The sequence below is a fragment of the Lathyrus oleraceus genome, chromosome 2 (assembly GCF_024323335.1).
Source record: "Lathyrus oleraceus cultivar Zhongwan6 chromosome 2, CAAS_Psat_ZW6_1.0, whole genome shotgun sequence".
NCBI classification, from domain to species: Eukaryota; Viridiplantae; Streptophyta; class Magnoliopsida; order Fabales; family Fabaceae; genus Lathyrus; species Lathyrus oleraceus.
The window spans coordinates 247,110,780-247,129,230 of record NC_066580.1 but is presented as its reverse complement, the minus strand read 5'-3'; the positions used below and the strand labels follow the sequence as shown (position 1 = coordinate 247,129,230).

Genomic DNA, 18,451 nt, shown 5'->3' with positions numbered 1-18,451 from the left:
TAGATTGGTTATGAGCATATTCCAATCTAGCAGGCTTTGTATTCATCCTTTTTTCTAGGCATAATATTTTTTGACTGTATATGAGTTCACCGGCATCGACAAGTCATCCCCATCCATGGTGGTGAGAACGAGAGCCCCTCCTGAGAAGACCTTTTTGACAATGAAGGGTCCTTCATAGTTGGGAGTCCATTTTCCTCGAGGATCCGAGTGAATATGAGAGTATCTATTGAGCACGACTTCACCTTCCTGGTACATGCGAGGAAGAACCTTTTTATCAAAATCTCTTTTGAGGCGTCTTTGGTATATATGACCATGGCAGACGACCGTCAAATGCTTCTCTTCAATGAGATTCAGCTTATCATATCTGGATTGTGCCCATTCCGCTTCGTCGGGATTTTTTCCCCATGATGACTCTTAGAGAGGAAATTTCAACTTCAATAGGTATAACAACCTCCATTCCATATACAAGCGAATTAGGAGTTGCCCCAGTAGAAGTGAGAACTGAAGTTCTATAACCATGCAATGCAAAAGGAAGCATCTCGTGCCAATCCTTATACGTCTTGACCATCTTCTAGATAATTCTCTTGTTGTTCTTGTTAGCTGCTTCAAGGGCGCCATTCATCTTGGGCCGGTATGGGGACGAGTTATGATTCTCGATCTTGAATTCTAGGCACAACTCACTCATCACTTTGTTGTTGAGGTTACTGGCATTGTCAGTAATAATCTTGCTAGGAACACTGTAGCGATATATTATCTCTTTCTTTATGAATCGTGTAACCACTTGTCTTGTAACATTCGCATAGGAAACAACTTCAACCCATTTTGTGAAGTAGTCAATGGAAACTAGGATGAAACGATGACCGTTAGAAGATTTAAGTTCAATCACGCCAATCATGTTAATACCCCACATGGAGAAGGTCCAAGGAGAAGTCAAAAGATTCAATGGAGTCGGAGGAACATGGATCTTGTCACCAAATATTCGACATTTGTGACATCTCTTGACAAAGTTGTAATAGTTGACCGCCATGGTTGTCCAATAATAACCATCTCGAATGATCTTCTTGGCCATGGCAGGGCCCTTTGCATGTACACCTTCACAACCCTCGTGGATGAACCTTATGGTTGTGCTTGCTTCGTGTCTATCCACGCATCTAAGCAGCATATAATCATAATTCCTCTTGTACCGAACTTCCCAATTCAGTAATAACTTAGTAGAAAATCTCCTCAAAGCCTTCTTATCAGTGATGTATGCTTTCTAGGGATACTCTTATTTTTCCAAATATCTCTTAATGTTATATAACCAAGGCTTATCATTAGATTTGACCTCCATTGCTAGGCAATGTGCTAGTTCACCCAAGTGGTCAATGCGGATGACAGGTGCTTCATTCTTCCACTTGACTTTAAACATGGATGCCATAGTAGCTAGAGCATTGACTAACTGATTTTATTCCCTTGGGATGAAATGAAAAGTGACTTCATCAAAATAGGGAATCAACTTCACAACGTGTTCTTTTTACGGAATTAACTTCTTATCCCAAGTTTCCCACTCTCCTCGAACTTGACTGATCACTAAAGCATAGTCTACATACACCTCAAGAACCTTGATTCTTAAGTCAATAGCTGCTTCAATACCGTAGATACACGCCTCATATTCTGCCATGTTGTTGGTGCCGTCAAAGCATAATCTAGCGTTGGACGGGATGTGGAAACCAATCTAAGATGTGATAACTGCTCTTATCCTATGACCTTTTGCATTAAAGGCATCGCAGAACACGAGTGTCCACCGCGATCCTGGTTCGGGTCCTTCGTTAGGGCTTGGGGTATTGCAATCTCGAATGAACATGATGTCATCATTAGGAAAGTCAAACTTCATCGACTGGTAACCTTCCATGGGTTGATGGGCAAGGTAGTTAGATAAAATGCTCCCCTTGATATCTTTTTGTGTTACATATTGAATTTCATACTCGGTTAGTAGCATTTTCCACCGGGAAATTCTTCCACTGACAGCGGGCTTCTCAAAAATTACTTTATTTGATTGCTTTCGGCATTATATTTGTATTGGCGAACAAAAGCCTCACCTAGGTCAATGAACCTTCGGATCTGAGTACTGTTGAGCCCCACCATTTCAGAGTAGCCCAAAATTAAATTATCTTGAAAGTAGTGGATCAACAATTGATGGTCCCAGTAGAGTCTCCACTTTTCTATAGCGGTAAAAGTTTTGAGATTAGTCTATTGATTAAATTAACTTGCAAAGCAAGAGTCACCATCGCGCTTTTATTGTTTCCAAAGGAAAAAGGGAAAAAGTACAAACAAAACCCAAAGAAGTTTTAAAACAAAACTAATAAAAAGAGAACAAGGGTTTGGGGGTTAGTTATACAAATGGAAGGTATTAGCACCGGTAGACAGGATCATAGAACTGAACGAAAGTAAAGAGAAGACCATCCTCAACATTGGTAGGTAGAACAAATAAAAGCCTTCCAAAACGGTATTTCCGAAAGATGCTAGCTTCTTAGTTCCATAAGATCGGGACATATGAAATTGTATTTCCGAGTATTCCTCTTTCCAATATCCATGATCAAAATATCTGTGATGTTTGCAACAAGAGTCTCTAAGTTCTTTGAAAATTGAGTAAATTTTTTATGAATGTCATGAGTGCATGGTGCAACAATCATAAACAAGATCACATAAAGCACACAAACAAGGTCCAAAGGTTCGGAGTCACGAGCATGTAGACAAGGGTAAGAACCAACCCATAATGTATATACTAAGGGTATAATCACCTGTAGAACAAGGTTATAAAAAGTTCCAAGAGTCATAATTCCAACTTTTGGATATTATCGGTTTATATGACTACTCGTCCACCAATAATATTCTCAAGAGAGACTCGTCAGAGTGTAGTATCGCGTAACAACTAATTCAAGTCTACACCTGAATAACCACCACACTACATCCTAAAAGGCCAAGATAGGTTAAGGGTTCTAAGGTCTACAGCTTCTCGGGCTCCCAGGTTGGAAAAAGTAATGCCAACTACGACTACTCGTGTGACATTAGTAATCCCAAAGGGACCTCCGCTGAGTGGGGATCTCAAGTCAAATTATTAAGGATTAACTCCACATAAGCCAAACATGACTATACTACCCTCCTATCATAAGAGCTCTCAAGTCCTGGTATATGACTTATCTCACCATACAAAGATCACCAAGCACCAAACAGAATAAGTAATAACAAACAATAGCAAACACAACATATACACAAAACCAAAGACGCGCTTAACCCACTAGGGACTAGTCCCCATCAGAGTCTCCACTTTTCTGTAGCGATAAAAATTTTGAGATTAAGATATTGATTAACTTAACTCACAAAGCAAGAGTCACCATCGCGCATTTATTGTTTCCAAAGGAAAAGGGAAAAAGTACGAACAAAACCTAAAGAAGTTTTAAAACAAAACTAATAAAAAAAGAACAAGGGTCTGGGGGTTAGTTATGCAAAGGGAAGATATTAGCACCCTAAACATCCTTGGTACTCCATGGGAACCTCTTTGAAAATATGTACATTTTGGTTTGAAAAAGGGTTTTGTTTGCTAAAAGATTGGAGAGATGGGAAAAGAAGCAATTTCTTTATTTTTATGTTTGCTGAGACTTTTAAAGCCTCACGCCTACATACCAACAAAGTGCAATGGAGGATCAAAACCTCGTAGTTCGTGGTAAAAATAACAAAGGGAGTTTATTTTGATTCATTTTTTATGGAAAAGACATTTTGTCATTTAAAGAAGAATACTCAACTAGTCACCCACAAGTATGAGAACTTTGCATCATCATGAAAAGGGCTCCAACTTGGATAAGGATCAACAAGTATTCCACTAGCTCCCATAGATGGAAAAGAATTTTCATCAACACTACTGAGATAGGAGAATTATAACTCAACTATGGAAATGACTCATGTATAATGCCTTTGAGAAAAGTTTTTAAAAGAAAAAGTCCACAAAGGGCACAAAATGTTTTAAATGGGTTATGCATTTTTTAGTCTTTTGAAATTGGTCTGAGTATGCTTAAGATGGATTCGAATTTATTAAGAAAAAGGGATTGAAAATCACTTTACAAAAGTCAAGGTTTATTGAGAAAAATGATTCAAGTTTGAAAAATAAGAAGGTTTTGAAAAAGAGTGAAGATTTTGAAAATTGAAGAAGCGGGAGGAGAAGAAGAGACTATCCTAGAGCACAATGTAAGAGCTAAAGAGGAGAGATCTAACCAAGAGATAGCAAGATTTATGACACAAGTCAAGAAAGAATTCCTTCATTTGGATTAAGCCTAAAACAAGCCAAAATAAGCAAATAATAATCCATGCATCAGATGAAACCAAAGTAACCAAGCCAAGTCTTCACAAAGATGTCCAAAGTCGTAGGTATCAGATGAATTCCAAGGTCTCAAGTCACAATTCCCAAAGCAAGGGTCAAGATCCTAATCCTAAGTCCATAACTCCACAATTATGCAAAGGATAGTAACCACAAGTCCATGAGTTAGGAGAAATAAGATTCTTTTTAGGGCTTTCTTATTAGTATCTTCTTTATAATGATATAAAGGAAATGTCTAACAAAGAACAAAATGACATAATCACAAACAATATGATATGAAATGCTAAACATAAATTATAATTAAATGACATAAAATGAAGGCATTAAGTAAATTAATTGAAAATAAAAGTTAATACAAGTGAAGAGTTAGTATATGATGAAAAGATGTTTTAGTCATTTTTTGGAGAACACTCAATTATCCACTCACAAGCATGAAAATATGAACCTATACATCATTTGTAAGAAGGGATTCAACTTGGATAAAATCAACAAGTATGCCACTAGCTCTCACAAATGGAAAAGGAGCAACACTTTCATACAATACCATGAGGAATAGGAGACTTAAATCTCACTTATAAAAATGACATTGGCTTTGGGATAAATTTAGCGCTATGTTAAGCAACCGTAATTGGAATTATGTAGAAGTCACAACTATCTAAGGCCGGTCAATAATAATGTTTGTATTAATACAAGCTAGAGAAATGATATGTAAATCATTCTCCTAAAGCCATGCCAAACCAAAAAAAGAATGAAAGGGGATGATTAAGCACAAAGGCTAGGAGGATGGTCCATTACTTCAATCCGTACTTCATGACACTTAGGAAAAACTTATGTATCAATCCAAAGTACCTTAAATGTAGAAGTTAGATTTGAAATGATGAAAGTTCATCAAGTACCAATCCACACATCATGAACAAGATGGACACAAGCCATCCAATTGATCAAAGTGAAAAGAAAGAGATGAAGAAGAGGGACATAAGAGAAGTCATACTCAAATTGGATCAAAATATTGATCAGGTCATCATCAAAATCAATCATCCATTTTGGCGGATTAGGTTTTTCACCCCATCAACACCCAAGATCCATTGAGTTTGATGAAACTTGAAGTCCAAACCATCATGATCCAAGGCCAACAGAAGTTCACAAGTTCACTCAAATATAAAATGCAATTAAATGAAATAAAAATGCATTAAAGGTATTTTTAAAATAGAAATAAAATAGAAAAATCTATAAAGTCCTTCAAAACACCAAATAAATGGCCAAGAAAATTATGGAAAGTTTGAAATAAAATAAGAAACCTATAATAAAATTTTCAAAATTTTAAAATGCAGAAAAGTATTTTTAAACCAATTAAAACAAAGGAGAAAAGATAAAATTCATACAAAAATAGAAAATCAGTGAAATGAAATGTGAAAAAATAAAAATCAGATGAAGAAAAATAAAAGAGAATTTTAGAAGTTATTTTGGGATTTTTTGGATAAAAACGAAATTACTATGAATTTTTAAAGAAAAAATAATTTAAAATAATAAAAGAAAAAGAATTAAAATTAAAAAAACACAGAGCGTTGGATCACGCCTCATTGATTGACATGGCATATCCAACACTCCAAAGGTTAGGATGCATGATGGAATACGATGCAAGCCAAACAGAGGATCCAATTTAAAACTAACCAATTAAAACATTTCAAAATGCCATCGTGTCTGGTTTAAACTTAGACCACCAGAGTTTCATCATTTGGTAAATTCAAGACACGAGACCATCACCATTGTGATCCCCTTCTCATCCTGAATTCAACCTCATACTCCCAATTCATTTATGTGAACTGAGCAAAGCGAATTTCAGAGGAGTTTCAGAAACAACCAAGCCACAAAAATAAAACTAAATGATGAACACGATCAATCAACGCCAGATAAGTTAGGGGAAAGCATCACAGAGTGAAGGACTACATTGTGGTAACTTGTTTGAGTTTAAATGATGCTCAGAACTACCTTGTCTAGATGGTGATAAGAAGTTGATGAAGCTCGATCTAGTTAGAGCACTTTAGAAGGTCTTAGAGCTTGGGAATTGTTGCAAAAGTTTCAGAGGATGTCGATGGAGCTAATGGAATCAAGAAATTGGATTGAAATAAGCTGAAACTCAAAACACGATAGTTGAATTTTCTGGAAAAATTTCAAGTTGCAGCAAGGGTTTCTTGGCTCTCCAAAGCTTGCAAATGAAGAAAATAGCTTCCTATATTTATAGGAGATGTGTTTGGATCCAAATATGTGTGGAATGATGCATAATTCTTGAAAAACAAATTTGATCCAAGTGTGTGAAAAATGTGACTTGAAACTCTTCAAAACTCAGCAAAATGATGCATTTTAAGTGTCAATTGACTTCTGGAGACTTGGTTAAACATGTTTAGGACCAAAAAACTTGCTGATTTGGCTTGGAATTGAGATTAGACATGATCAAATTTCGGGCAATGGTGATTTCTTCAGTTCTAAGTCACCATGTTCAGCTCAATGGGGCATCCTGCTCAAGAGGCTTTTTGATCCCATTCTTGTTGCAATGTGTTAACATCATGGCCAAGATTACAATGTGCCAAGAAAGGTTGTATTTGGATGTTAGAGAACAAAGTTATGGCATGTTGAAGTTGGCATGAAAAACTGGTTATGTAACTTAGAAAAGTTTGAGTGCTTCATCATTGAAAATGACCTATAATGTCCCAATGAATTCCATGTCCTTCAAAGCACATTTTGACCTTGGTCCTTGAAGAAAACCTGCAGAGGGTATCACCAATGGCATTGTGCAAAAAGAATAAGCTTCATATGTTGAAAATTGAAGAAGTTATGATCCTTGAAAGTTGGGAAAGAGTCACTTGAAAATAGGTAAAAAATGACCTATAATGTCTCCAAACTTTTGATGTTCCTCCAAGAATAATTGGCTCTTGTCATGTAAAGAGAAATTATAGAGGATTTTGAGAAGAGTCATATCAAAAGAGGGGCATTCAAAAATGTTGAGAGTTGAAGGAGTTATGATCCTTGGAACTTTGACTTTCAAAATATTGAATTTTTGGTCAAACCCCTTGGAACAAGCTTGTACACTTGGATTTTTCTTGCATTCCAACGCACATGGGTGATCATATGAACTCACAATAATGTGTCCTTTATTACCTCTTGGTTAAATTGCTTAAATCTTGAATTTGCTTGTTGAAGAAGGCATGGAAATAAACACATGAACCTTTTGACTTTCCTTGAGAAGTAAGCCACAAAACATTGAGATGCTCTTGATTTAAGGAGCCTTATATTTCATAATAAACTTAAGAGAAACAAGACATATTTTTGATATTTTGATTAGTGGTTAGATAATAAATTAATCATATAAGCACAAAGGTAAAAACATCAACAAAGAAGTGTTTGGTGATCCCTGTAAAAGCAAACCCATAGATGGATAAGGGGAGGGACCAAAATGTGACTTTGCTTGTATGCAAAAGTTAAAATGATATGTGGGATCTTAAGGTTAAGAATCAGGGTATGACAGGATCCATTTTGGATATCAATAAAGTTGTATGGCAAATCTAATATTGTCTTAGGTGTCGAGCTGCCCAAGCTAAAACACAACAAGTCTTCTCCAATAGTGAGTATTTAGTCTCAAACTCAGTGAACTTCTTGCTCAAGCAATAGATTGCATGCTCTTCTCGGCCCGTGTAATCATGTTTACCCAATACACAACCCATTGATTCATCTAACACAGTAAGATACATGATTAGTGGTTGTCGCTACCACGAAAAAACTAGCTGACTGAAAAAATGCTTTGACGAAAAGCACACATAGTCACCACCAGATTTTATTTATTCCTCATAAGAGGAAAGGGAAAATAGTCGATAAAACCCTATAAATAAACAAAATAAAATGGAAAGGGATTGGTTGCAACCAAATTATGGGTTTGGAAGTCGGTTATGCAAGGGAAATGTATTAGCACCCCTCACATCCATGGTACTCCATGGGAACCATCTATGTTGTCTACTTGCGTTGGTATTTATCATAATGTTTCTTATTTATTAGAAAAAGGAAGGAAAGAATGAGATTGGGTTTTTTAATATTGTGTTCGCCAAGGATTGGGGCCCTTGTGCCTGCATATCATGCATCTTTAGATGAAGAATCAGAGCTCCGTAGTTCGGATTAGAAAATGATTGTGTGTTGGTTAACTTTACCTTGAAAAAGGGTTTTAGGAGTGATGCCCTAAGGCGCAAAAATAAGGTTTGATGAGTGTTGTACCCCAAAATTTACCCACTTATTTTCAACCCTAATTGGCTTATCTTTCTTTATCATACATATTCATGCATATCATTGGTTATATGATCATGGGATCAAGGTATCTTATTCTATTGGCTCATCTCAAGCAAGAAAGAAGAAAGACATGTATTCAAGTCGATGGTGAGGGGAAGTCCTCAATCTTTTGGTTCACTCAAGCCACAAGGTTTCCATATGCCTCAAGAAGTTTCAACAAGTTCAATACATCCTCAGATGATTGAGATTGGCAAGGGATTTGAAGATGATCATCATTCTCTTATCATTTGGTTATCAACTAGGGTTTTGGTCAAAGTCAGTCTATGACTGACTTTTTGAGCAAAACTTGTTTCCATGATCTTATATATGTCTCAAAGCATTCACGAGTGAAGTATTGGCCATTGGATTTAATCAGAAGAAGTTCAATTGATTAAGAGGGAAGAGGAATTAACTGTGTAGAACAAAAGTCAACTGTGCAACCAAAAAGTTAACTCTTGACTTTTTAAGGTCAAACTAGTGTCTCATGAGTCAAATATGTATAATGGTTGAGATTTAACCAAGTGGAATCAGAAGAATCAAGAAAATCAAAAGATTTACCAAAATTGCCTAATTTGGGAATTAGGGTTTTATGGAAACTTACTATTTTTGGCCAGTTTGGTGTTAAGAATCAGTTGTCTTCATGGACAATTATCCCTATGACCAAGGTTTGAAATCAATTTGGCCTTAACATGAAAGTAGTTCTCATTTATCCTAACTGTAAGGAAATACCAAGTTTGTAGCATTTGGAGCGTCATGGTTCAAGTTTTGATCATTGGAAGATTGGAATTTGGAGCATCATGGTTCAAGTTATGATCATTTTTCAAGTTTGTAGCTGAACACTTAGAAAATTTTCTAAGTGTTTCAAGTTAGGATTTTCAAGCAACTTCATGGAAATTTTAAGGAGTGTTAGAGGTTTCATTTGAATTTTCTTTCAACATGAAAAATGTTACTTGATCCCCCATCTTTCCATTGGTATCAAGTTTGTGAGTTTTGGTTGAGCATACATCAAGTTGTATTCGTGCCAAGTTAGTTGCATGGTCATGTTTAAGCTTGAGGTAAAAGCATGAATTAGCCAAATTATGCACATATTTTGCTCCAAATGACCAAGCATGCTGTATTTCCACCATGCATACCATTCTGATCTTTCCTCAAACGGCCCAAACAAGCAATTTCAATGCATAGCTTGGTTCCCATGAATTTGGCAAAAAGAAGAAATGTTCAAGTGTGCAAAATGTGAGCAAATTCTTTACTTTGAATAAGTTTTGAATGATAGCAAATTGTGTGATCATTGTCTAATTGTTGGTTGTGCATTATTTTACATGTTTCATGTGTTTTTAGCCTATACTATTGTTTCGTGTCTATACATAAAGATCCACATTGATACATTTCTTAAAAGAACTCATAAAAACTGTTTTGTGTCAGTATGTATCGATACATGTTCATCTGCATCGATACATAAATTTGTTTTAAATCACAAAACGTTTTTGCTTCAGTATGTATCGATACATACGAGCTTTGTATCGATACATGCTTAGTTAAAATATTCTATGTATCGATACATACGAGCTTTGTATCGATACATGCTTAGTTAAAATGTTCTATGTATCGATACATACGAGCTTTGTATCGATACATGCTTGTATTAATTCTCTAAAATTAATCAAAGCTACAGTATGTATCGATGCATAATCTTTTGTATCAATACATAATTCTGTTTTGTCTACTAACAGCTTCTGTCTTTCACATATAAGAAGTATTTTGACAGCTCAGTTAAGTGTACGAATTCAGAAGTGAAAAACAGTTGTAACACAAATCAAAGGAGTGTGTAGCAACAATTGTTTTGAGAAGTTAGAAACCTGAAAGAGACTTCATCTTCTTCATCTTCTCAATCTCTTTTCTTCAAGAACATTAACATATAATCATTCTTGTTCTTTGGATTAAAGGATCAACGAGATAACGTTCAGTGGAACGATCGAGGATCTAGCTGAGTTGAAGGTTGAAGGGGGTTTCGAGGAAAAACCAAATGGTTTGTCCTTCAAGAACTGGAGTGTTCTTGCGGGTTTGTTAGTCACGTTTGCAGAACAGATTCAGTCGTAGCGTAGGGTTTGGAAATTGGGTAATTTCGCAAACAGGTCGTGGAACCGGTGAATTGTTTGCAATTTCTTGCAGGAAATTCTTGATCGAGCTCAGATCAAGTGGAGGTTTTATACAAGAAGAAGATCTTGGGATTTAGATTTCTGTCTTTGTATTGAAACCTTGTATCAAAAAATTCGGCATTATTGATAATTACATTTCTCAATTTCATTTGAAATTGAGAGGGAGACGTACCCACACGCGAGGACTACAGTGGGGAACTTCCTTACCAAATCTCTGCGTATCATATTCTTTCCTTATCTATCTTTACGTTTTCAACAGTTTTGTGATTTCAGTTGGTGTATTGTGGCTATACATTTCGTGATACAATAGTGGCAAGAAAACTTCTTTATCTAAACTCCACCATTGTTCATCATTGATCACATACACACCAAATGTTTGACAAAACTGTCAGCTGAGTTTTATTCATTGGAATTAGAATTTAGTGATAAGTGCATTTGATTTGATAATATTCTGGTGTTAATAATCGCTATCGTTCTAATTCAAATCCAGCAATAAATTCGCGTGTCCGGTTTTCTAGTAGCGGTTCAGATTAGACGGAAGTCGATTCGGGACTGTAATTTTCCGCTAAGTTTCAATAACTCTGATAAGATTTTTTAAATCCGTTTATTTAAAAGAGGTGATCTATTCACCCCCCCTCTCGATCACTAGCCACACCGTCTAACACAAAATTACTGATCTTTCTCTCCCTTACGTGCCATCCTACACTAATGTTTTCCACCTCATCTCTCATGGCAAAAATGCACCAAGCATGCCATCTAAACAACATAAAATGAAGCTTATGACCTCACTCTCATTTTGCACTCAACTTCCAATCATGCCCCTCAATGGTTTTTTTTTCACCTTGGCCAGAACTGCACCTCATTACATACACCATATATAAGACCTTCATGACCTGATTTCACAGAGACACGTCATAGAAGAGAGAGAATTTGGATCTGCATTATTGGAGCTTGCAAGAACTTTTCCTCCATTTGAAGCTCTTCCCTCTTCATTTCTCCTGCTCCCTTAGTCTCATTTGAAGGCCACAAAGCATTTTTGGTGGGGTTTGTGAAGCTCAAACAAACTCAAGAGGCAGTGGACCTTCTCCACTAGGTAAGCTTCTCCTCTCTTCATCTTTACCATTTTGGATCTACACATGCCATAAATGACTTTCTTACATTGTATATAGTTGGTTTAACATGATAGTTCTACTTGAATGTTTGAATGTTTGAATGTTGGATGTTTGAATTGCTGAAACTTTTTGAAAACAATGTATTTTATTTGACTTTTGTGCTAACTTTCTCCATGATTAATCCATCCTTTTGAGATTTGCTTGACATGGTTGTGTTCTACTCCATGAGATCTGCATTTTTTATTTTGATTTCATTTAATTTCATGGATTATGGATGAAGTTATGCATGTGTGAAGTTGATGTATGGGATTGCATGGGATTAGGGTTTAATTCGTTTTTGAGTTTTGGATTGAGGTTGAAGACGATGCATGGCGTGTTTTGATTGGATGGCGTTTATTTTTGTCGTTTCAGACTTAAGAGGGTGTGACAGGTTGATACCGAGTCACATGTTTTTTTGTTTTATTTAAATTTCATGCCCTTTTAATTCCAATTAATTGGTGTGGATCACGGGCTTTGCAATTTCTCTTTTCCCACCCCTAGTCTTTTGGTCCATGAGCGTGTTTAAACCGTTGTCCAGTTATTTCCCATTTTGCTCTTGCACCCCCATTTGCCATTTAGCTGCATTTTTTTTCTTTTATTCTATAATTCTATTCTGATTTTATTTTAATATTTTCAATGCTCCTAAAATTCTACAACAATACATGATTATATTTTAGCATGTTATTTAATTTTCTATATTTTTTTATTTAATTTTTCTAATTGTTTTAATATTTTATTTTAATTATATCATAAAATGTGTTTAGCTTGACCTAGTTTTTTATTTAGTGTTTGATTCTTGGTGCTTCCTTTTGACTTTTAACCCCAATTTTTATACACACTTAAGAACATGTATGTATGACATTTGGGTATTATTTTGATGATTTAATCTTTCATTTTGGTTCACTTTTGAGTTTGTTTTTGATGTTTAACTTGTATGATCAATGATGGATTATAATGCTTGATGATTGATGTCGTATTGAACTTGTTCTTGAGCCAATGTTTTGGGAATTTTTAGACACCTATATAGTTAGGGTTTGAGTGTGTATTTAAGGAATTTTGATGTCAAATTGATGCATGTCTATTGTGTTTTTATGAGACTTAATTGCATGCTTATTTGTTAAGATGCTTGTGGATAATTGTTGATTGCTTGAGTGGCTTCTTGACCACACTCTTAGACACATGTTAGAAGACTTATGATTTGCTGACTTCTTGGTGTTTTGTTACTTTTTCACTTATTTTTTGAGTCTCCTAAATATTTATTTTGAGTGATATAATGCATGTCTATTTGATTGGCTTTTGCTTGCTTTGCTTGTTTGTTTAGGGAATGCACTTGTGAAACCATTTATGGTTTGTTGTCCTATCTTATTATTGATTGAGATACTATGAGGTAGAGCCCCTTTACTCGTTTTAATTGGTCATTCCATGCCTTTTGTTTTTAATTACAATTGAGTTTTGCTCATGATGTTTGTTTGCCCACTTTGTGATCCTTCCTTAAGTATACCTTGAGCCATGACTTCTCAATGTTTGGTCGGATTACATGATTAATATAGCATGTCATTTACTTCTGAAATGTGGGTTTTGATACCTAATTTCCATGTTCCATCCTCACTTTTTCTTAACATGTTGTCTGCTTCCATTTATAGGCATGCTTAGGTTTCACCATGTTCACCTTTTAATTCCCTCCTTGAGTGTGGTTTGATATGTTAATTCGGTGATGATTATAGGTATCTCATGTGTGATTATGCCATGATTAAGCTATTGACTTATCTTGTCTAAATTTCCTTGTGCACATCCTTCTTTGTTAAGAATTGTTGATTTCTCTTGTTGATTTGAGTGAATGTTTCCTTACTTGAATGCTTATGCTTTTGAACTCAATTCTTGTTTGAATATTTGTATGCTATAGATACATGTTTGAATTGATGTCTTGTTCATGTTTGTCCCTTTTTTTATTCATCATGTCCCTTCTCTTCCGTCTTTGCTTGTTAGCACCTAGATTAGAGGACTAGTTTCCAATTAGGATTGTTTGTGACCTTACCTTTGTGCATGTTTGTGACACCTCTTTTCCAAAGCATGATTAATTGATGATAATTAGTTTATTGTGCCTTAGTTTCTGACTTGTATGTATTCTCATCTCCTTCACTTCAAATTCACTTTCTTATACCATGCTAAGCTAAGCACTCCACACTTGTAACCTTGCATGCTAACTTGTTTAAATGTTTTCTTTCTTTTGGGTTTTCTAATGCCAAAACCTCTTGTGCATGACCCTTAGGGATTTGATTAACATGTATAAATGCTTACTTTAATGATAAGTTGTTACCCCATGATTGTTTGATAACATGCTTTTTGGTTGGTTAACCTTTGTTTGTGTGCTTTGCTTCCTTACTTGTTCAAGTATGATAGTTCTAAGGTTAAGAGATGTTCATCTCTTCCATGCCTTGACTCTTTCTCCTTATGGTTTGATGTATGATTATTCAATTGACATCTTTCCTTCTACCTTGTTACTTGCTTGGGTGTTCACCTAATTGCATGTTCTTTCATCTTTGATGCTTTCTTGTTTAAGTAAGTATTGTTTTAGGTATCTTGTTTAAGTGCATATATGTGAGTAATTGTTCACTTCTCATTTGGTACGTGATTGTTTAATTTTCATCTCTTCTCTTATTTTTCTTTGATGACATGAATGTTACTTGTTTAAGTTCTCTTTATGTTATCTATGGTTTTTTTTTGTTACTTACCTAGGTGTTTACCTAATTACATGTTCATGTGATACTTGCTTGATTTCATTGCCTTATTTAAGTGTTTGATTGCATGCTCACCATAGGACCCTTTAGTTTTTTATTGATCAAGATTGAACTAAGTAGACCTTAGGTTAGTACCCATGTATGACAACATTAGATAGAAGTTTCCTTGATCCTAACATTAGGGCCACATTGCATGACAACAAGTAGGATATAGTCTTCCCTTTTGATTAGTCTCTTCTCTCTTGCATCCATTCTAAAACTAAAACCTTCTTTAATCAAATTCAAAACACTCTAATACTATTGAATCTCTTTCATAATTAAGAGACAAATACACTGATACTCCCACATTCTGAGGGACCATCTGATGTATTCTTTCAATAAAAACACTCAACAAATCAAAAATCCTTTTGCCACTTGGCTTTTCTTATGAAAAATTTCAGTAAGGGTTGTTACCCATAAAAAACACCAACACACCAAAGTTTTTGAGAATAACTACAATGCTCTGATTCTTTTTTTGATACGTAGGCATTGGGTTGAAAAACCTAAGCGAGCGCAATGATAAAAACATTTTCTTTTTCTCTGTTAATAATTCATTTTCATGCATTCCCTTTGCAACCTGGTTTTAGACTTGACACACCCTTTGATTAGAACAACAAGAGTGGATCCTGTAGAGTACTATAAATGTGAGGGGTGCTAATACCTTCTCCTTGTGTAATTGAATCCCTTACCCATCTCTTAGTTATGAGACCATAAGATTCACCCTTTTGTAGGTTTACTTAGTGTTTCATTTCCTCCTCTTGGGATAAATAACATTGGTGGTGACTCTGTTTTCGTTTGCGTGTTTCTCCGAGATGCGACAACTGGCGCAAGTCAATCCTAGCTCTTATTTGTCTGATTTTATTGGGTTTTTTTGTCTATTACTTTGTTGCTATTACTCTTTGCATGCATCTACATTTGGATGATTGGTTTTATTATGTCGTGCTACTGCTATGTTGTTGTTTCTTTGGAGGATGGGTGCTAAATTGAGGTAAAAGGCCCATTACCCATTCCAGTGTATACATAGGATTAGAGTGGATACTCATGCCAACTATCATGGCCCTTGACATGTATGAGAAGGCATGAGATACCACACCCAAATAAGGTTTTCTTGAGAATGCTTTTGTCCTACACCCTTTGTGCATAAGACAAGGTGTTGTTCATAGAGGACTCACGACTTTGGTGGCCATTAGGAACCTCCGTTTTGTCCAAGACTAGAATCTACCTGTGAGTTAGGGTGGGGTTTACAGGAAAACAAGCCTTCATCATACCTGGTTTTCTCATAATCAGAAATGATGTCGAACCTTTGACCCTGTTCTGTTGTCAACACAACAGTTATTCAGTTTTATGGAAACCTTGATCCCATTGCATTCATGAGCATTTGTTGATATCATTTTGAATCTTGTTGTTAAGTTATCTTTGAAGATGAAAACTGTTAAGAAGGTCAACTACAAATACAACATCATCTACAAGTTCCCAAGCCCATTTCTGGATGATTCTCTCAAGCTAGCTAAGAGGTCTCCCCCTGACAACCTTGATGTCTTTAGAAAGGATTATGGAAGGATTTTGGGTTACCTGGAAGCTTATGATAATGAATACCAGAGGGATGCCATTCATACCTTGCTACAGTTTTATGACCGCACTTTGAGATGTTTCGTTTTCCCAGATTATCTGTTAGCTCCTACTTTAGAAGAGTATTCCAGCATCTTGGACATCCCTATCTTGCACCAAGTACCTTTTCATGCTTCCATGAAGAAACTTGATGCTACTCGGGTTGCTGTTGCTCTTTATTTGAGCGAATCTATTGTGAAAGCTAACTTTAAGAAGAAAGGAAGTGTTTGTGGGTATCCTTTGGGTTTTCTCTTAAAAGAAGCTGGTGGTATGGATGAAAAGGAAGATTGGAGGCCTTTAAATGTTTTTCTAGCTTGTTGTATTTATGGGATTGTGTTATTTTCTAATGAAGTGAAGTTTGTTGATGAGAATGTTGTTGCTATCTTCATTCAAAGGAATCATGTGCCAACTCTCTTAAGAGATGTTTACCATTTCATATACTCTAGGAGTTTTAAAGGGAATGGTGTTGTTGTTCATTATTATGCACCACTGTTATACCAATGGTTTAGAAGTCAACTCCCTTGCCAACGTGCTTTTCTTGATACCCAAGACACCTTGAAATTGTCCCAAAGGATGAAGGGACTCACATCAAAGGACATTGACTGGTACAACCATAGTTTGAACAAATTGGAAAATAAAGAAGTGATCTTTAGCTATGGGGAGTTTCCCAATGTACCTCTCATGGGGATGAGGAGTGGCATTAATTACAACCCAAGTCTTTCTCTAAGAAAATTAGGGTATGCTTTAAAGATCCCCCTGAGGACAAAGACGTGCAAGAATCCCTGTTTTATGATGTGCCTGATAGTACTAGATGGACGGAAAGAGCTTCCAAGGCATGGGGGAACATTCATCTGAAAGGATGGACATATTTTGGGAAGAAATATTTTGCAGTCTATTCACCTTATTTAAGTGTATTGAGGGGAGGAACAAAGATCGTCACTGGCCTTTCTCTCTAGAGGCTCATTTGTACCCACAAGAGCCTGATCAGCCAGATGACGTGCCTAAAGGATCCTATGACCAGATTCAAGCTCAAAATCTCCGACTACTTGCAAAGAATGTAGAGTTGGGGGATAAGGCTTCTTGTGGCCAGTCAAGGAAAAGCTCAATTGTCTCACAAGCTCAAGAAGGTTCAAAGAGAAATGGACGGGGTTGTGAAAGTTAAGAAGAGACCAAGGTTTAAAGATGGTAGAGAAAGCACGTAAGTTTATGTTGGAGTTCATAAAAGAATTCTTGAAGAAACTGAAGAGAAGATCAAGCAAAAGCGCCGAGATTATGAAGTCTTTAAAGCATCCAAAGCTAAGATGGAGAAAAGATACAGAACCAAGATTGAAGAGTTAGATAAGCAACTTTGAGCTAAAGATGTCCAGTTTGAAGAGGAGAACACTCAGAGGCTAGGAGTGGAGACTCAACTCAAAGGAAGCAACATTCAGTTGGGAAAAGTTATAGAAGAGGTGGCAAGTCTCAAGGTTCAGTTGGAGGGTAAAATATGATGATCCTGCACAAATTCCGCTTCCAGAATGAAACGAGTGTGAGAAGTTGATTGAGAAATGTCAATACTTGGATGGCATGATTTTCTGAAAGGATGTGTCTATTCAAATTTTTGTTCTAAGGCGTGATTGTAGCGGTAAACTCATGACCGTTGGGCTATTGGTTAGCTTAACATCAATAAAACCAAAGTCGCCACCACACTTTTATTGTTTCCAAAGGAAAAGGAAAAAGTACGAACAAAACCCAAAGATAAGAAGTTTTCAAATCAAAACTAATAAAATGTCAGAGATTATAGGTAAGGGGGTTGGTTACACAGAGGGAAGGTATTAGTACCCAAAGTATCCTAGGTAATCCTAGGGAGCCCTTTTTTGTGTGCAAGTGTTTTAGTTGAAAATATGTTTGTTGAAAATTGAATGTGGGGATGAGAAAATAATTCATTTATTATATTTTTGTGTTTGCCAAGACCTTCGGTCTTGTGCCTACGGACCGACATAAAAATGAGGGATCAAAACCTCGTAGTTCATGGTAAAAATTTCAAAGATGGGTGGATTGATTTTAACAAAAGCTTAAAGATCTTTTGTTATCACAGGGAGAATACTCAACCAAACA

At 36.0% G+C, this 18,451-nt stretch overlaps 1 protein-coding gene across 1 annotated transcript; it reads left to right on the top strand.

The window, feature by feature from the left end:
- The first annotated feature begins 16,168 nt into the window (after positions 1-16,168).
- On the top strand, positions 16,169-17,209 carry LOC127122765 (uncharacterized). The gene has a single exon (XM_051053051.1). It carries the CDS (start codon positions 16,169-16,171, stop codon positions 17,207-17,209), a length of 1,041 nt encoding a protein of 346 aa, XP_050909008.1.
- Positions 17,210-18,451: the final 1,242 nt, after the last annotated feature.